The sequence below is a fragment of the Microtus pennsylvanicus genome, chromosome 13, assembly GCF_037038515.1.
Source record: "Microtus pennsylvanicus isolate mMicPen1 chromosome 13, mMicPen1.hap1, whole genome shotgun sequence".
Lineage (NCBI taxonomy): Eukaryota > Metazoa > Chordata > Mammalia > Rodentia > Cricetidae > Microtus > Microtus pennsylvanicus.
Window position 1 is genome coordinate 32,701,575 of NC_134591.1, and position 20,741 is coordinate 32,722,315.

At 38.8% G+C, this 20,741-nt stretch overlaps 1 protein-coding gene across 3 annotated transcripts in view; it reads right to left on the reverse strand.

Annotated features, from left to right (window-relative positions):
* The window catches only part of LOC142834439 (cytochrome P450 2J3-like), an 86,054-nt gene that overhangs the window by 59,099 nt on the left and 6,214 nt on the right, over positions 1 to 20,741 (reverse strand). The window contains exons 3-9 of one of the 3 annotated variants that reach the window (XR_012907582.1): positions 17,545 to 17,694; positions 17,013 to 17,173; positions 14,445 to 14,621; positions 12,560 to 12,701; positions 11,940 to 12,127; positions 11,711 to 11,849; positions 9,263 to 9,532 (exon numbers count right to left, since the gene is read on the reverse strand). Coding sequence is in view for 2 of the 3 variants with exons in the window: in XM_075947045.1 (XP_075803160.1) it covers positions 9,354 to 9,532; positions 11,711 to 11,849; positions 11,940 to 12,127; positions 12,560 to 12,701; positions 14,445 to 14,621; positions 17,013 to 17,173; positions 17,545 to 17,694 (1,136 nt within the window). In the remaining variant the exon portion in view is untranslated. Of the gene's footprint in view, positions 1 to 9,040; positions 9,533 to 11,710; positions 11,850 to 11,939; positions 12,128 to 12,559; positions 12,702 to 14,444; positions 14,622 to 17,012; positions 17,174 to 17,544; positions 17,695 to 20,741 lie in introns of those variants that run through there. The other 2 variants (XM_075947045.1, XM_075947046.1) reach the window with 2 other exon arrangements.

Here is a 20,741-nt window from a genome sequence, read left to right on the forward strand (position 1 = left end):
TGAATCAGGTTGTGGTTACTTGGTTCTTTTGACATTAAGATGGTCCATACAGGTAGATCCACTCCACTCTGACCGCTGGTCAGGAAATGCTCCTTCTTTTGAAATTGGAGGTTTGACCTTGGGAGTGGCGGCCTTCAGGATACTCTGTCTAGGTCTAGGGTGGGTTCCTTGCCTAAATAACAGAATGCTAATGACTTGATATTTCAAGGTGTTGAAGCAAGTAACTGTTCTAGTTGCCCTTTGTGTTTCTTTTGTCTTCTTCCCCCCTGTGCTATTTAGTTATAAAAATGTATGGAAAATTAAATACAGGGATTTCAGTATTCACTGAAACTCTCTTCCAGTACTATTTTATGTTTTCTATATTATTATTTTCCTTGTGTCTTTGTATTCTCTACTTATATTTCTAAATCCTCACACTCCTACCCTGGCAAGAGGTGTTTTTATTGAGGCTGGTCCCTGACACCATTACCAAAAGGACGCAATTTTATTTATTAGGACATGTAGCCAGCTGTATGATTTGTTGAGCCATACTAAATAGTGCAAAGTAACCTAATTGCAGTACCAAGGGCAATAATTAACTCTACATAGACTGTTAACTTCAGTTTTATGGTCTTTGCTCAGGCGGGATAAAATTTTCTGACTGACCGGGACTAGCTACAAAATATAAACTAAATTAACTTTATATCCTCAGAATAGATTTACATGCTTCTCTTTCTATTTTAGTGTTACATGCTGGACAGAATAAATAACTTAAGTTCGAAGATGTTTTTAATGTCACAGTGACTTGGCAAGTGCTGTTTGGACCCATCTGCCCCTTGCATCTACAGCTCATGCTACTGCACTCTCTCTGAGGACACATTTGTAAACAAACAAGTCTCAGTCTGCATATGCCTGGCCTTTATGACCAATAATCACAAAATGTTTAAATGTTTTGTACACTCGAAAGTATAGTATGTGACACATGATCTCCTTATTTCTCTTAGTAGTTTAGTTCTATAATGCTACCTCTATAGATAAGACAACCAAAGAGACCTTTCCTTTTATAGCTGCAATTTGCCTCCCACTAGTCAGGGAATTAACTGAAAGAAAGTTCTCTTTCCTTACTATCTGGATTTATTGCACCGTGAGTTGCTGGAATGACTTTGTTTTTTATGATTTGCTTAAGTAATGGTATGTGACCTTCAGATGAATGCCTGCAAGATTTTGTGGCTTTACATAGCTGGGTAAGGACAAAGAGAGTTAGCTGAGGCTGAAGTAGAAGTTGGAGCAGAAGTGTCCCAGAAATTAGCAGAAATAGAAAAATGAAGAAGAAGAAGAAGAAGAAGAAGAAGAGGAAGAAGAAGAAGAAGAGGAAGAAGAAGAAGAAGAAGAAGAAGAAGAAGAAGAAGAAGAAGAAGAAGAAGAAGAAGAAGAAGAAGAAGAAGAAGAAGAAGAAGAAGAAGGGAAGAAGAAGAAAGAATGTAGCAGAGATTTGGAATTAGAATAGAAATACATAATTAGAACTAAAAATTATAGACAGAACAGAAGAATTAGAATATAGAGGACAAGAACGAGAGAACAACAAAGAGACATGTTGAGGAAAAATCATTTGTGACTTGATCTTTTCTTCTCAGATTCCCTTAATTACTTTTCCCTCATAAGTGACAGTGCCTTAGCTAAACCTTAAAGGGGTCTGAGGGGCTGGTGTCCCAAGAGACAGTGTTAATTTTGAGATCATTAACAAACAAACCTTCATTAAGCTTATTTAACAATTTTTATTAGGTTTTCTATTACAATTTTTTTACTGTATCTGCTTGCTAATTTGTGGTTTTTAAAATTTTATGAACCTCCCACATAGGTTAACATTCAAATGCTTGCTCCCCCTCATATTTATTTACATGTATTATTGTGGAATATTTTACACTGTGTGAAGGTATATTACTATGGTTGGTTTAATAATGAGAAGAATGGTCAATAGCGAGGTAGGAGTTACAGGAGGAACTTTTGGGCAGAGAGAAAGGAAGTAGGAGATGAATCTAGGTGTATATCAGACACCAACAAGACATGGAGGGAGTCAGTCATACAGAAAAAAAGAAAGGTAAAAATTCACAAGTCAAAACATAAAGCAATTTACATGGGATAATTTAAGTTATAAGATCCAGTGTGACAAGTCTAAGCTAAGGCCAAGCTTTCATAATTAACAGGTCTCCATGTTATTTCAGAGCTGGCTGTTGGGACAGAGAAAGATTCGTTACAAAGGATATTGATATGAACTTTTGAATTCCTGTTTCTGATTACAATATCATAGTCTGCTGTTTATCACTGCTAGTTTAGTGCCACAGACAGTCCTGATCAGGACAGTAGAGGCATTCAGCAGAGGCTGCCTGAACTTCCTGGGATTTGTCACTTTTCTAGAAGTCCTCCTTCCTTTAGGGATTAATGATATAGAAGATAAGGCCTGGGATGAGGTACACTGGTAGCTCTCTGGGTGCTGGAAATCTAAGTCTCCTCAGTGGGCAAGTTTGGGAATATATAAATAAATTTATACAGTGTGCTTATACAAATGTATACCCACATTTGCATGAACATTTGCATCTATAATTCATCTCTATACATAACACTTGTAACTCTTTCTACTTAATATCTGGGCTCACATTGATCATCACTGATGCCAATCCTGATGATTAATTCCACTGTCCTATTCCCCAAGTGACTATGCCATGTCAACCCAAAGTGCACTATAGCACACCTCGCAGCCCATGCTTTCATCTTTCTTATGTAATTTAAGGTAATTTTGAATAATGTTTTTATATTTTCGTGTAGGAATGTGTTTCCTTTGCACATTTTCCTTTTTCTTTTTCTTTAGATTTATTTCTTTATTATGTACAGTGTTCTGCCTGCATGTGTCCCTACACCCCAGAAGAGGGCACCAGATCTCATTATAGATGGTAGGGAGCCACCATGTGCTTGCTGGGAATTGAACTTAGGACCTCTGAAAGAACAGTCTTAACCACTGAGCCATCTCTTCAGCCCCCCCCTTTTTTTCACATTTTCTTAAATAAATTACAAGGTTCTCAGTTTTACTGGTCTTGTTAGGCTACCTCGGCAATTGGATTTTATTGTTGTCTTTTAACAGAAAGCAACAGTGAGAATAAAGCTAGTCTACTATTCCCTTTCCTTGGATTCTACTGTGACTTCAATGTCATTCTAAAGTCTGTAGTAATTCCCCTTCCCTGGATCTTGCCTTGGGACTTGTAAAGGCCACCAGAGTGCACAGGAATTCACAGTATAATGGTTCCTCATGTGGACCTCACCAGGCCTGTGTGTTTCTGTTCTTCTTGGGGCATTTTCACCAGAATTAAAAATTTCAGCTGCTTTTCTGGAGGACAAAAAAATCACAAAGGACATCCTGCATCAGCAGTTGATAAACTGACTTTCTTTTCATCTAAGGCAAGTTAGCCAAGAAGTGCCAACGACCTGACCTGGAAACCTTTGAGCAATAATGGATTCTTGCTAAGTAATACGGTCTGTTGTGATCGTTATACAGCAAGATTCTAACTGATTTAAAGGATATTAATTTAGTAAGTCTTTAAGAAGTTCCTATAACTGGGGGTTTAAGTACAAAATTAAGCCTTGAGCCCTGTTTTGCCAAATCTCTGGGCATGTGATCTTGAATAACAAAGAACTCTTTCCTTAGCTGGAATTTTCTTATGGGGTGAAAGCAGACACTAATTTGTTTTTTCCTTAATTACTAACAATTGAAGTTCTGTGATGATTATCTGAGAAAATTTGCCTGCCAATGAAGTCTGTAATTAAGAGTAAGCAGAAACATTCCTAATATCTTAGTGCCAGGGAGACTGTGTGTTGCCACCTTTGTTTTACAGCTAGTACAGATGGGAGAATAGTTTAAACTGGATGAGCCATGAAGCCGCTATGGGAAGATGATTTTTCCCTCTGACGAGAAGGCATGTACATGGGCAGAAGTGGGTGTGGAGGAACGTCATCCTGTGGAAGCCGTGGGGATCTGCCCATGTTCCTCTCTCCACACTCTAACAACACAGCTCATGAGCCCTTATGTGGAACATAGCAAGGGTCATCTTTCTAGGCTTTCAGGACCGGATTCAGCAACCAAGAATCATTAGAGTAAAGAACATACCTAGCTGAGAATTTTTGCTATAATTAAAAAAAAATTTCAAGGTCTTTTATAAACAAGAAGACAGGACAGTCTCTCTCTCTTTCTTAACATCTTCCTATTAAAGTGAGTTGTGAACAGTGAATAAATTTGACACACAAGCCCTGGTGGAAAGACAAAGAGGTCAGAACTGGTCCCTGTCAGATGTACCCAGAGCAGCCCAGTCCCGAGAAGCACTGACTATGGATCACCACTCATATGAGGGCAAATTCAGGCTCCTCCCTTCCTGAGCCTCAGTGTCATGGAAGTGACATCGTCTCAGATAACCAAGGGAAATTGATGATCATGTCAAGCATTCCAGCGTGGCTTCTGTGCAACTGTTAGTCACTTCGTGTAGACAGTGTGAGGAAAACAACAGATTCAGTGTGAGGAAACCTGGTGGACACTGAGCTCTGGGAGAAGCACATTTGTCTAGGTCTGTGTCCTTTTCTCTGCAGTGCTCGCTGACTGCAGCTTGGAAAGTCTGCAGTTGGACGCATGCTCATAGGGGCAGCTCTGCTTCATCTCCTGTCCCATGCTTTCCTGCTCTAAAGTTCAATATGAGACACATAACATAGACTCAGAACTTATTTATGGAAATAAGGAACCACAAAGTTATTTGAAAAACACAAACACAAAAATTTTTTAAACATATTCTTTGAATCTGTTGCTATTTTGGAGCTGGCTCTAGAAGTCAATCCTAATCTTTAACTCAATTGGTTTTAAACTTTCCTGAAAAAATGACCTTTCTATGTAAATGTGTGTTTTTTTTTTATTTTTGAGACAGGGTTTCTCCGTAGCTTTTGGTTCCTGTCCTGGAACCAGCTCTTCTAGACCAGGCTGGCCTCAAACTCACAGAGATCCGCCTGCCTCTGCCTCCCGAGTGCTGGGATTAAAGTCGTGGGCCACCACCGCCCGGCTTTGGAAATGTGTTTTAAATTAGGACCTGTATATGCATATGTAATGTATAACATGTATATATACATACTATATGTATAGTGTGCATATATATATATATATATATATATATATATATACATATGCATTTATCTCCTGCATGTCTGTGTGTTTTCTATAAATAAATAACTAAGCCATGTTTGAGGGATGACTTATTCAAATCCATTGATTTCTTTACAAGTATTAGGGCTTGAGTTGCATTTGTAATACCTATGTAAAAATGTCAGATGTTGCAGCAAGCACTTGCTGTTCCAGCACTGGGGAGGTGATCAATCAATTCTAAGCCCTTCGCTATTACTTCTTGTGTCTCTCTATATGTATTCTGGGTACTCCAAAATTTTATGGCTAATTCTGGTCAGCTAATCACTAACTCTGCTCCCTTATTCAAATTTATCTTTATTAGCAATCTCAGAGTATCAGTGTGAACAAATACCTGTCATTCAAGCGGCCCCAGTACCTTCTCCTCAAGCCACATATGCAGGTCACGGGCTAACCCTGTAAAGTGTAAGCCAGGTCCCAACTCAATACATTATTTTGTAAGAGTTGCTTCTGTTGTGAGGTCTCCTTACAGCAATAGAACAGTAAGAAAATTGCCCAAATAAAGACAGATAATGATCCAGCATACGTCTCTAGAAAAATGAAACATATTTTTGCTTATTATAATATTAGGCATATTACAGGTTTACCACACAATCCTACAGGTCAAGCAGTTATAGAAAGATCAAATCAAACTATAAAGGATATTAAACCAACAGAAAGGAGTGGAAAATACCCCCCCAAAATAGATTACATAATGCTTTATTGACCTTGAATTTTCTTAAAGCTAATAAGAAGGGGACAACAGCAGCAGAGAGACATTGGATAATAGAAAAGTCTTCTGATTCAAATCAACTGGTTTATTTGAAGGATGTGTTGACCTCAAATGGAAGCCAGGAGATGTGCTACATTGGGGAAGGGGTTTTGCTCTTGTTTCCACATGAGAAGAAAAAGTATGGATACCATCAAAATTAATAAAGATTCACTTTGAAAAGGAGAAACCCCTTGAAAAAGAGAAATGACAGCTCATCCACAATGGTGACAACCACACAGATGGTAAGGATGATAACAGATGGAAAAATAATTACCCAATAAGGATCATCAAGAAAATCAAATATGATTCATAAGTATAAATGTTAAATCATATACATTTATATGTATGTATATATATATTAATGAATATATAGAGTGGCTTTTGAGTTGAACACTGGCTCTGTCTCTCTCTAAATCCAACCATGTTGTTAAAATAAAAATTAAGAGTTTCTGAATCATGTCAAGAGCCATTTGGTATGAGACAGACATAAAAAGAATTGATAGAAAATTTTACTTTTCTTCATATATATTTTTGTTTCTATTGTACCTTTCATTGAATATATATGTCTGTATTTATCTATAAAATAATGTTTTATTTTTTCACAATGAACAATGAATTATCCTGCAGTGATCTTTGAAGCTTCCAGGAAGAAGATGGGCCTCACAAAACCGACTCCACCTGGTTGATATGACATCATGATGCAGATAGCACTACTACAAGACCTGTTTTGGGTCCCAGCTGCTCAAGATAGTTCCAACTTGGTTAGCTGAAATGGTGCACCCCCCCCCACGTTCTGGCCAGACCTCCAAATAGGAAGCTCAGAAAACCAGTACCAAATACTCAGAGACTATTTGCAATAATAGAAGTCAGTAATCTTGGAACTTAACCATCATTTTAATTTCTCAGGATCTCATAAAAAGAACATTACCCCCATGGCAGCTGGAAGTAATTCTAGAAGACCACATCCCCTCTTTCAACAAAGTTAGGAACATCAGTTAGGGGTTGATTATAATTGGTATAGGGTTGGGGTTGGGGGGAGTTTCATAGGCTCAGAGTTCTCTTTGAAACACAGGGGGGAATTGCGTGGCATAATAGATTAGCATGAGCTTACTCATACTACTACTACTACTACTACTACTACTAATAATAATGAGTAATAAAGTGAATACTTGTAATTATTTAAGGCAATTATATTGGTATAGATTCTTATATATTGATACAAAGTTAAATTACATTGAATATTGTATGCATGCATGCTTCTACCTCTGCTTAAAACATTTTTAGATTCATATATATTTATCATATTGCAATGTACATTTCTACCTCTGATCAAGATACTTATGCATTGTTTACATTTTGAGGTCCTTGTTCTCATTTGTTACACAATTGTTTATAATATTCTAATATGAAGTCTTAGTCTTTAAGTTATATAGGTATTAAGGATTATAGATCAATAGTCATCTATGTTTGCCATACTTATAGTTAGACTAATCAGGTTCTTATAGAGATTATATTCTGCATAGATAGGTAATCTTCAACTACTTCAAAGAGCTGTAGAATATGACCTTTAACAAACTTAGGGTTCTGTTGACGTGAGACACAATTGCTCCTGGCAGCACCTATATACTCCTGAGAGAATGTTGAGCACCAATGACAATCCACTTGGAGTTTGTTTTCTTCTTGGCAAAACTGGCCTTTGGGCAAAGAAATGCCCATACCTAAATCACTGACAAGATACATGCTATCCGGAAATGGATAAGCAGGATTGTCAAATCTTGCCAAGACAGGATAATACAGTTTTGAAAAATTTCTTTCCTCTGAAAATGGTATGCCAGTGATTCTAGGCCTTAGCCAAAGTTGGTTGCGTCAATGTTGCAAATGAGACTATGGGTGGTCTCTGTCATTTGTTGCACATTTTTGGAAGTTACTTGATCATGCTTCCTGCTTACTCAAGTAATATCATTTCCCTTCTCAGATCTTTGATGGGATTGAAGACTAGATAGCTGTAGTTTCTTTCCTCTCATGACGTGACCAATTTATTTATTATACAAGATTTAAACTAGTTAGGATAGGATAATTATTGAATATATTTGTTCTTATTGTATATAATTTTATTTTTTATTTTTTTAGTTTTTTTTATTGATAAAAAAAGAATAAAGAAAAGAAAGAAAAAAAAACAAATTTCCACCTCCTCCCAGCCTCCCATTTCCCTCCCCCTCCTCCCATTCTTCTCCCCCTCCTCCCACTATAATTTTATATTAAACTTAGAACTCTATTATTTAAACAAAATGGGGAGGTGCTATAGGAAGTCTTACAGCTAGTGGTTACAGGCCCACTGGGGCATGGCCTCGTATACTATCTATGCCAATGTAGAGCACGCATCCGGACCCCTTTTCAGCCTTTTTGTTCTGGTTACGGGATTAGTTTTCTGATCCCTGTTCAACAGAGGATTCTGATTTGTGAGTCTACCCCTAAATAAATAACCATCTATTTCACAGTTCTGAGCTAGTATGGGATTTCTTTTAAGAATCCATCCACAGTGCAGAACAGAGGTTTTTCAGTGTGCCTTTGCCTGATACCCTTCATTTCACAAGTAATTTTCAATTCTATTTTGAGTAAAAAAATTAACTGTGTGCCTAGGTGAACATATGAACAAGAACATATGTCTCTCACCACTCCATGGAGCAATATCTGGTAAATTACATATTCCAGATTGTAGACCGAAGCCAGCCTATAAATTGAATGGCATAAACTGGCACTTGAGTATAATAAGAATCATTTTGGGAAATATGTATCCACTTTGTGCACAGAAGCAGGTCTATTTCCTAAGTAAAATTTGGTCTCATCTTAGGTACCTTAAATTTTTAGGAGAACCCTGTACTCTCTTTAGTTTTGGAGAGTCCACTGACAGCTAAGAAAATGACCTCAAAGCACACCATTCCAGAAAGAAGTGTACATAAGTTCTGTTCTCAGCAAGCCTCCACAGGCTATGAGATGGAGAAAAGATCTCTGTACCAGTTTCATAAGAAACAATTTAACATCTAGAAGCCAGTGTACATTTATGAAGGAGGCAGGAAGCAAACTGAAGGTACAATTTATGATATGACTTTAATGATTTCCATGCAGTCTCTAACCCACCTTTCATATTTACAACACTTTCTTTACAGGAGGAACTATCATTCTCTTTGCAACTCTTACATGAAAAGATTTATAAGTGACATATCCACCACCAATTTACAGGACACAGCGGTTTAGGATATTGATCCAATAACTGTAGCCTAATCTTCCCATCCTTTCCTGTTTACCTTCCTTCTCTCCCTTCACATATGAACATCCCCAGTGGCTCAGAGGATTGCTAGGTAGTTCCTGTTCTCCTTTCTCTTTCTGTCTCTGACTTCACAGTCTAGGGACAGCGCAGAGATGGTGACTGACTGGGGAAACGGTGATGCCAAATCTAGACTTCAGGCTCAGCTTCTCATTGACTGGTGGCTTGAAAGTAAAGTTTTGCACAAGAGCAGTGAAGAAAATAAAGAGCTCAGACCTGGCCAATTGTTCTCCGAGGCAAGCTCGCTTTCCTGCAGGAAATGAAACAGAAGACGAGATACTTTCTTATTTGGCATTAGTACCTTCAGGGACTGGCATTTCCATTTTCCTTCTGTAAATCTTGAACTGTCACAGGGTTTTGTGTCCAGCAGTTTATGTCTCATATGTGTCTGAATGTGGAATGTTCCACTGAAATTGGAACTCCAGGATAAAAGGTCTTCAGTGGGACAATAGCAATGAGAGGTGTCACAGGCGAAGTAATACATATCGCAGATGATACAGCTCGTATTTAACAGATTGACCTAATAACTCTCTGATGGGAAGCCCCACTTGGAAAAGACTATGAGGTCACTGGCTGTAGATGACTGGTTGTATTTGTCTTTAGTTTTTCTCATGTGTCAGCTATCGGTATTTTCCCCACTGATTGTATGTTTATCTCATGAATATATTCCACCTACTAAGCATATAGGATACTTCTCATTACTCAGACTGACATAGGAGTGTAAAAGTGTCCTCAGTCTTAACAACAGCTAATTTTAAACTTCAGGACATATTGAAAACAATCTGGTTGTTTCTGGATATCAATATCTGGTAGCCCCTAGAGACGAATATGCAAGGACAATTTCCCAGGTGTTTATTGCTGGTTCAAAATCAGGCATGAAACAACTGTAGAGAGAGAACATTCTCAGCAAGGGACTTCTCTATGGATTTTCCACCTCAAGGTTAAAGCAACTGTTTTTTGTTTAAAGCCTGAATTTCAATGTCCTTTTCTGTCTGGGAACCCTGACTACTCAGAGCTTACTTTACTCACCATGCACAGCCAGAACGACCTTCATAGCCTGAGAGAAACTGCGTGATCAGTATGGCTCTGTTTTTTATTGCTTACTCAGGAAGTGCTGTGTAACCCTGAAAATGTGACTCATGTTTGTCCAGAGGGTTTGCTGTAAGGGGAGCAGGAGAGAAATGTGAGAGACATATCTGAAGGTGTGAGAGGGTTAACTTAGAAGAGTAGAATAAGTGAAGGATTCAATTATTTATCATGTTTTATAAACAGGAAGACTGGACAGAGTCTTATCAGATTTCCTATTAAAATGAGTTATGAACAGTGAGCAAAGGGTCAGACAGTGCCAGATGGAAAGACAAAGAGGTCAGAACAAACCAAGGGCAGCCCAGCCCCAAGAAACACCAGCTCTGGATCAACACTAGCTGTGCAGGCAAATGCAGTCTCCTACTGGTCCAAGCCTCCGCATCATGAGATGTGACACTGCCTTAGATAATCAGGCAAACTTAATGATCATATCAAGCATTTCAGTGTGCCTTATTGCAGCATTTAGTCACCTTCTACAGACAGTGTTAGGAAACACAAGCTTCTGTGTGAGGAAACCTGGTGGACACTGAGCTCTGGGAGAAGCACATTTGTCTAGGTCTGTGTCCTTTTCTCTGCAGTGCTCATTGATTCCAGCTTGGAAGGCTGCAATGGGACGCATGCTTCAAGGGGCAGCTCTGCTTCATCTTCTGTCCCACACTTTCCTGCTTTCAGGTTGTTTGTTTTTGTTGGTTAAAGGTTAGAACACAGATATGAAATTAAAGAGTGGCCAAATTACATATAGAAGTCAATATCTATAATATGCCAGAACGTTTGGTTATTGATTCCACACCACTGCCACTGAAGTCTTTAATCACTTGCCTGGCAGAAAGCACAAGGGAGAAAGAGTCATCACTGCACTTCCTTTCCTGCGTGTCAGGTGCAGCAGAAACATGTACTAAGGACATTTAACAACTTGGATCCAATTTAGAAAGATAAGACCTATTCAGGGATTGTTCATGGGCTAGAAGCCTATTCACATTAAGCAAATGCCAGTTAAAACTATCTAACAACTAAAAACACCCAAACTCAACTCTCTTCATTGTAAGAAGCCATCCCTTAAAAAGAACTCAAAATGTCTACACAATGGCGGGAATTCAGCTTTGTTGGTCTCAAAAAGGCATGGAGTAGGACTGTGTTGTCATTGAGGTAGAGAACAGAACAAAGGAAGTTCAAATGTCCATCAGAAACAAGGACGGATTGACACTGTATGTGTGTGTATTTGGGTACTGACTGAAACCATCTGCAAAATGGAGGTACATGGAAAGGCTCATCTGTAAGGATTCCAGAAAGAAGAGAGGGATAAGGTGGAGCTCTGAACCCCCTCCTGCTCATCACAACTCACCCATTGAGAAAGGCAGAAAGGATTCTCTCTTCTTAAACTCTCCATTCTCCAAAAAGTGCTCTGGATTGAAGATATCTGGGGTGGCCCATTCATTGGGGTCCAGGTGCAGTGCACTCAAATTGGTATGAAGTATGGTGCCCTAGGGAAGGCAGCAAAAACTCAAGTAACATATGGACTAGACGCACAGAGGGTTGGTGATTAGCAAACTTCCATTTCTTAGCCTACTTACCTTCGGAAGATGGAATCCAGCCAGCGTGGTGTCCACTGTCACTTCCCTGGGAACATTTAGAGGGATGATATTTCCCATCCTCTGCACCTCATGGACAACAGCATTGGTGTAGGGCATGGAGTCTCGGTCAGTCAAGCTGGGCTGCTTCTCCTGGCCAATCACTCTGTCAATTTCAGCCTGGACTTTTTCTTCAAGGAAACGGGAGGCTCCATTAAGTTTTAAAGTTTAATGTTTTCTTCTAAAGACAGAGAAAGCTGTCTTTCAAAATGTATATGCTTTTATCTCATCTAATCTCATGATTTTGAGGAAATAAAGTTCTCTACCCCCTAGAAAATCTGATTTAGAAAACTGTAAACTCTATAACTTTATTCAAGTCTACAGCATAGGTATGAGTTTCCATATCCTGAAGAGGTAATCAGTATGTCTATGCTAAGCTCATATCAGTGTCTATTCAGACTTTTATAAATAAATACTTTTTTACTGGATAGTTTATTACCAGTACACTTTGGTTTTTGTCTACCTTCAGAGTCTCACATCGCCTCACACATGCGACTTTCCACTCCCCCATCCTGTCTTCTGAACCCATTCTGCCTTGGTTAGATGCTGTCACCACATCTCACTTTGGACGTCTGGGTAGAGAGCCATGTAGAGCAGAGCCCAGCGCAGGGTCGTGGATGTTGTCTCTGTTCCAGCAAGGAAGAGATCCAGAGTGCTGCAGACGAGGCTTTCTTCATTGAAACTTGTAGTAGTTTTGTCAGGGTGCTAGAAAAGACAGTGTGTATGTGTTCAGTCAGAGAACTTTTGATTGTCTCATAACACCGATCCACTGAGAATGAATTGCATTAAATCATTCAGAGTGATGCTGTCTTGATATTCAACAGTTGGCTTCGCTGGTACCAGAAAGATGAATATCCGTTTTCTGTGTTCACTGATTCTCCAATCTGCATCATCTTGCAAGGTCAAAACCGCACTGATTCCATCAATAGTTCTTTATGACAAACATCATCTTTCTCACTTCCTCTAGAAGCATCAGTTTGTTAATACTGCTCTAAATAATGTCGTTCTCAAGCCTGTACTTCATATGGTAAAGGATTTGCCTCCTCCTCTGGGCTTAAAATTTTTAAATCAATTATATCAGGAAGTTGAAATAAGAGAAAAGATAATAAACACACACATACACATTTACCATTGTGACCCAGGCAGAAGAGGAACCCATGATCAAGTAAGTTGAAGCTTCTATGACAGATTTAGTGATAAGTATTTGCCAGAGGCCTGTTCGGACCAAGAGGATCAAGACCTTACATTTTTCAGTATGGTTTGAATCCAACATGCTTCCCCAGAGGTTCATGTTTTAAATACTGGTTCCTTGCACTGGTAGTATTTGGGGAAATTCTTAAAAGTAGAAAAATATCATCTAGCTGAAGGGAGGAGTGGGTAACACCTAGCGTTACACCAAACCCATGGTTCCTTTCTTGTTTTCTGTTTCCTAAAGCACTGTGATGTGAAAACCTCCACCATAGCCCTTTGCACCAAGAGCTTAGCTGCTTTGCCATTCACCTTGATGAACTGAAATGTTCTGAAGCTTGGCCAGATGACATGTTTCTTTATTCAGTTGTTGCTCCCATATAATGTTGTCACACTAATCCACAGCTCACTAATATGTTTGCTCAGTGTCTTCTTGCCTTAGTCTATTATTGAATAGTGTTCATATGGAGTCCAGGGAAAGCCTCAGCTCTATATGAATTATAAACTCTACCACTTACATAGCTGAAGTTTGTCTGTTGCAGTGGGGTTTGAGTTGGGAAGGGTAACCAGCACTGGACCAACTCATAACAAAAGAAAGCTCTGAAGTTTAACTGCTACTTATATTTTTGCATCTATCTCCTTCAGATATGGGAGAAGGACCAAAGAAGGAAAAAATAAGGAAGAATCTGGGCATTTCCAGAACCACTAGCCAAATGGTAGCCAACCCTTTATTTCTAAAGACCCCAACAAACGAAATTATGTTATCATGTATTTATAAAATATTACTCCTGTGTTATACTTCAAAATCTCTACAGATATGTTCATCTTGTCATCTTTGCCACCATGGCATGTTTCTCAATGCACAAAAATAGATCTTCAGGATATGATCCATTTCAGGAGGAAAGGTTATCCTGAGTTATCTTTATGAGAAGGGCCTCCATGGTTAGAACAGGAGAAATGAGCTGTAAAAGGATCAGAAAGGAAAAAGTGATATAATCTTGGCACCGAAGATGAAGCTTGGAACCACAGAAACAAATAGCAATGTCCACTAGGAGATGGGAGAAACAAGACAATGACATTTCTATTGTTTCCCAAAGTTGACTGTCTGTCTGGCAGGATTACAGGACCAATCTAGAACTATGAGAGAATAAATCTCTGCTATGCCAAATCCCTACCTTTGTGCTAGCCTGCTGCTCAATCAATTGGAAGCTATTTTACCCCACCCTTTCTGTAAGAAGACACAGAGACTGTCTTCCCCACCTTTGTCATTTCCGTGAGGAAAGCATCAATGAAGTCTCTTGGCTCATCAGGGTTCCAGTCTCTGCGGTGATTTTCAACTATATCAGAAATATATGATTTCAGTTGTCTCCAGGTAGCCAGTGTTGTTTGGTGTGATCCAGGAAGATGTTTCATTATCCACGGGAAGATGTTATAGAGCTAATTAGGGAGAAGATCATGGAGACAATATAATGTCACTTTCTGTTTCAAGATAGTGTATATTTTTATGCCTCCCAAGATCCTGGAATATGTCAAATGTTGGGTGTTCAAGCATTTTCTGATCAAGATGATGAGAGATTGAAAGGAGCTACAATGAAGCAAAGGAGTCCAGTGTGGGTTCTAGAGGTGAAAGTCAGCCGAGTGGAGGAAACAGGGGAAATAGGAGAGAATCAGCATAAAGATAAAAATTGGGCAGAACAGAAAAAAATACAGCAAGGAAACTGAGATTTTATCAAAACAAACAAGAAATAAAAGTGTTGGACATTTTAAAGCTGAACCAAGAGCAAAACAAGACAAATCAAAAGAAGACAAATAAAAAACCAAAGCAGAAAACACCAACAGTCTCCACCACAGAGAAGATCCAGAAGGGAGAATTGCTGATGAGAAGCTGCACTCCAAGATAAGCAACAAAAAATGGAAATAATGACCACAGGCAGAATGAAGAACTGTGATATAATCAAGAGACCTAGATATGTGCAGGATTTTATTTCAGAAGCTGAACTAAGAGTAAAGGGAGGGAAAACAAATTAAATGAATTTATAACAGAAAGTTTCCAAAGTTAGAAAAGCAAAAAGACATTCAAATGCAAGAGTTATTTAGATCCTCAATTAAACATGACTAAATAGAAACAACATAGTAAATCAAAATCATAAATCAAAGAAGCAATATTTAATGTTGTAAGTGGTTTATCCCAGGAGATGGTTCAGTTAGTAAAGGTGCTGCTTGTACAAGCCCAACATCCACACCAACATGTACACATTGCAATATGGACAGTAATTAAATTTAAATAATTAATTTCTAATGGAAATATTCCCACTGACATGCAGTGACTGAATAGATCATCAAGACAGCCATGAAGAAGATACTTAAGTGAGGGCTGAACACAGAGAAGGAAGAAAGATGAGACTCAATCATGAGAACACAGGGAAGAATAAATGGTCTGAGAACAGCTGGATAAAGAAGGGCCAGGAAGGAATCCATCATGTCTAGCACAGTAAACAAGCAAATCCTTATTAGTAATCGAAGTAAAGTAAAAACCAAGGAATCCAAGCAACCAGAAAAAACAAAACAAAACAAACAAACCACTGACATAATTACCATGACTACTTAACCTCTCTCCATAATACCTTAGTAAATCCAGCAAGCAAACAGAAACTAGAAACAAGTTATTCAAAATTAGCTAGAGGAGATAAAGAAGGCCATAACACATTCATAAAAGGAACAATTCATTAGTTAGAACAATTGTAAATAAGCATGCATCATAATTTGGGACTCCAAATTCCATAAAACAATTAACAATGAATATAAAGTTTAGACAGAGTCTCATGAAATAATCATGGAAATGTGAGTATTCCACTATCATTCCAGCATAGGCAATCCCAAGCAAAAACCAACAGAGAAGCTTCAGAGCTCAACTGTACCATAAATTAAATGGACTTAACAGACATCTTAAGAGCATTTCATCTAAATAAAACCAAAAATATTTTCTTCTTAGCTGCACCTGGAATTTTCTCTAAAATAAATAACCAAGTCTTAGCAAATACACAAGAATGAAATAATCTTCCATATCTAAACATACCACAGTGTAATAAAACAAAAAATAGCAAGGAGACTAAAAAATAAATTTTTGAATGAACAGCGGCTCATTGAAAAAACATTGAGAAAATTGTCAACACTCTAGAACCAAATAAAGATGAAAGCTCAACCTACCAGATCATTTCTGAGACATCTAAGAGAAGTCTAAAAGGAACATTTATATAGGAATGAGCACAGGGACAGACAACCTAACAATATGGGGGTAAAGGTTTATGTCTTAGTGAAAACACAAGAAAAATGAATGGATGTGGCAGCATGGACAATTAAAATATTCACAACAGTGTTATTAATACAAACTCTAACTTAGACACAACTGGATGTCTACCACTGAGAAACAGTTAATGAACAATGACAACAAGTTAACAAGGAGAAACACGTACAGAGGAGGATAGCTAGAAAGTATGCCTGTGGTTTGCATGTGAGGTATGAAGACACATGGGAGAGAAAAAGGCAAAATCAACAATAAATATCTCCATTCCTTTAAAAAGAGCAGCATTTGGGCAAGCATAGATCCCACATAAATGTTGGTACTTCATTCAAATATTAGAAACATTTTTTGTACACAGTAAGTTTTCTTATTGAAAGCATCCAAATCAAGAGTTAAATTAGTAACAAACTCAACTCAAAGACATTTTAGGTTCAAATATTCCTGGAAATCAAAAGAAAGAACCTATTTGTACTCGAATTAGCCCTAGTCCAATTTTCTCCCCCTCAAAAAGAACCTAGAATGCTTACCCGGACCATCTTTGAAGAAGTCAAAATCGCAGCCTTATCCAGTAACCTCAGCAGCTCCTGAAACTGACTGTCATGGTACTCAAAACGCTCCCCAAAGGTGATGGAGCAAATGATATTGGAAACAGCATTGTTGATCTTGAAGTGAGGGTCGAAAGGCTGTCCTGGAGGTAGATCAAGAAAAAAGATGCATCTTTTAAAGATATTGGTTTTCTAATTCCACATGACAGAGAAACATACATAACAGAGAGCTATGTAAGAGGCTCTGGATTAGCTTGATATGAGGTTTAACATACACTAAAGAATCTGATTATATCTGGAAAACAAGACTAACAACCAGGCCTTAAGGCAGCAGCGAGTCTAGTGACCATTTGTGTGATTAGCTGCGAATTTTGGGGCAAAGTCATGGCTACATGTTCAATGCTCCGTGCTCAGCACAGTGCACAGTCCAGGACAAGCACTTAGTACTTAGGTGGATTCTGTTTAATGAATGAGAGGGCCACAGCCTCCCACCCCCACCCTGTGGAATGCCCACCTTTCTCCTCTTTTATAACCTCCACAAGGTGATGGGCCTCCTCCTGTATGCGCTGCTCTAAGCTCTTCTTTCCCAACCCAAAGTTCCTCAGAGTCATCAGAGCGAACCTTCTTTGCTCCTTCCATGTCTGACCACTGGAGAAGATCAGTCCTGGAAAGAAGCAATGCAGCGTTATAGCACTGTGATTCTGATTTAAAACTATCTGACAAACGGGATGGTCACATGTATGATGTAAAGAAGAAGGGCCAATAACAGACTTGACAGCTGTCTAGAGACAATAGCACAATGCAAGGAGCATAGTGGCTAGCATCTGGTGGCTTACAATGTTGCTGTTTAGTAAGTAATTTTAATATATTCTTTAATTTTAATATTCTTAGAAAAACCCAAAAGTAATTACCAGAAGACTTCAGATTTATTACAATGGATAGAAAAATGAGATGCAAAGGTAAAGTAAAATTATAAGGAACATGATAACTAGGTATTAATGAGGTGATCAAATCTAATTATCCCCAGAACCAAACCATCTACACTTTGTGTTTAATATGCATATATATGTCTTTTCATTTATGTCAAGCAAAATGCCCGAAACCATTACCGGTACAACAATCTGTACTAGTTTTGGTTCTCTAAAGCAGTGGTTCTCAACCTTCCTGATGCTGTAACCATTAATACAGTTCCTTGTGTTGTCATGTACTTTTGTTTTTTTTTTTGCTAGTTCACAACAATAGTTTGTATACTGTTATGAATCATACTGTAAGTATCTGATATTCCCAACAGTCTTAGTGACCCCTGTGAATGGGTTGTTCAATCCCCAAGAGGGTGTTGTCCCACTGCTCTAAGGACTAGAAGTGATAGAATGGATCTAGAGATATTAAAGCAGTATTTATCAGAGTGCCGAATAAGCTAGTCTAAAAATGGCTGACCCTAAATGGAAAGGCCAATAATGCTATGATTGTTTAATCTATGAGGCTGGATGTCTCAGATAGCTTTCTGGATACACTGGAATCCTAGAAAAGTAGATTCTCATACCAGTGAAGGAATTTTTCATCAGCAGGATAGCTGAACTTGCCAGTGAGAAGATGGGCAAGAAAACAAAAGGCAAAAGCTTCCTTTTTCCATATCCTTTTATATGGGCTGCAACCAGAAGGTGTGGCCCAAATCTAGGGTGGGTCTTCTGATCTCCAATGATGCATATTTAGGATAGGTCTTCTCACCTCAAAAATTCCAAAGGCATAAGACTCCTCATTTGTTTACCCAGTTTTGAGGATTTTAGTTGGTTACAAATGAAGATAAGTTGACAACCAAGGTTAGCCATCAAACTTCTGGTGGAGTATCTCAGTATCCTGATTTCCTGGCATCTAGATCATGGAGTCATTTTGGCATCCTCTTGGCATGCCTGGACTTGTGTTTATAAGGCTTCAATGCCATCACCCTGGTCTAATTCACAGTTTAGTTTAGCAACTGGAGAGTGTAAGCTTCCACCCTTCATATCTAAAACAAGTTTCTTAATGTCTTTCCTTCTCTCTCTACCTGATATCCTAAGAACTACTCTGCTTGAAACCACTAAGAAGTCTTCCTGGCTGCTAGAATAAAAATCAGCATTTAGCAAACACTGCTTGTGCTCTTTCTGATGTAGCTCAGAAGTATCAAGAGAGCTTAATTATGTCCTTTAAATACCATGCTTGCAACACTGGATGTCTTTCCATTTCTCAAGACATCTCTCCTTTTTGTTCTTTCAAGGATATTATATCCTCTTGACTAATTATTCTTTCAGGTCATTAAATGGATATCATTTACTCATAGAAGATTTTCCAGAATCCTCACACAATGTTAGAAATCTTTGATTAAACACCTTCTGCATTGATACTGCTTTACTATTTAATCCCTGGTATTAAGTTTTACTGTGCTGACTGCCTTTATATTAATGTGACATAAGCTAAAATTGTTCTACAGGGGGGAGCCTCTATTGAGAAAATGCCTACATAAGATAGGGCTGTGGGCAAGGCTTTAGGGCATTTTCTTAATAAATATTTGGTGTGCGAGGGTCCATCCCACGTGGATGCTGCTAACCCTGGGCTGGTGGTCCTGTTTTCTTTAAGAAAGCAGGCTGAATAAAGCATGAGGAGCAAGAAAGAAAGCAGTACTCCTCCATGGCCTCTGTGCCAGCTCCTGCTTTCGGGTCCTTGCCCCATGTTTCTGTCCTGATTTCATTTGGAATGAATAGTGTATATGAACGCATAAGCCGAAAAACCCTCTCCTCCCCAAGTGTCTCTGATCATGGTATTTCATCACAGTAAAGCAATTCTAAGACAGATGTCTAGCACTCTGCTTCTTACAACAGACAACACAGTGAATTGATCTATAATTATTCCAAACAGTAATTAGAAAGGGCCTAAGATGCTGTTTTGTTCGATTAAAAGATTTTAAATTCTGTGTTCAATTTATGACTTTATTTGACAATAATATAAGGTATTCATACTAACAAATTGTAATGTTGGCTAGGAGCCTAGAGATCCTCATGACTTTAATGATACAGTATAAGCAGATATAAGCAAGATGAAGTAGAAAGGAAACACTGTGGGGATGTCCCCAGGTATGTCCTTTGGCGGCAGAGCAGAGGGTGCCTGAACTGGCCTTGCCCCACTATCACACTAATGTTTATCTCAAATATCACCATAGAATCCTCATCTGGCTATGTATGGAGAAAGAGTTAGAGACCCTCATCAGAGCAACGAACTGAGCTCCCAAGGTTCAGTTGAAGAGCAGATGGAGGAAGAAGATGAGCAAGGAAGTCTGGACCGCGCGGGGTTGGTCCACCCACTGAGACAGTGTGCCTGTTTTAATGGGATCCCACCAAATCCAGTTGGACCACGACTGAATGAACATGCGATGAAACAGAATGCTCTGAATGTGCCTGACAATGGGGGCTGACTGAGAAGCCATTGATAAAGGCACTGGGACTTATTTGTACTGCATGTACTGGCATTTAGGAATCCTAATCTTGAGATGCAAAGGCCTGGATGGAGGGCAGAGGGCCTTGGACTTCCCACAGGGCAGGATTCCCTGCCCTCTCTTAAGGAGGGAGGGGGAGTGAGGAGGGTGAGTGGGGGAACAGGATGTGAATGGGAGGAGGGGAGGAAGTGTAAATTTTTGAAGGAAAAAAATTACAGTGCATATCTAATAACAAATGAAAATCT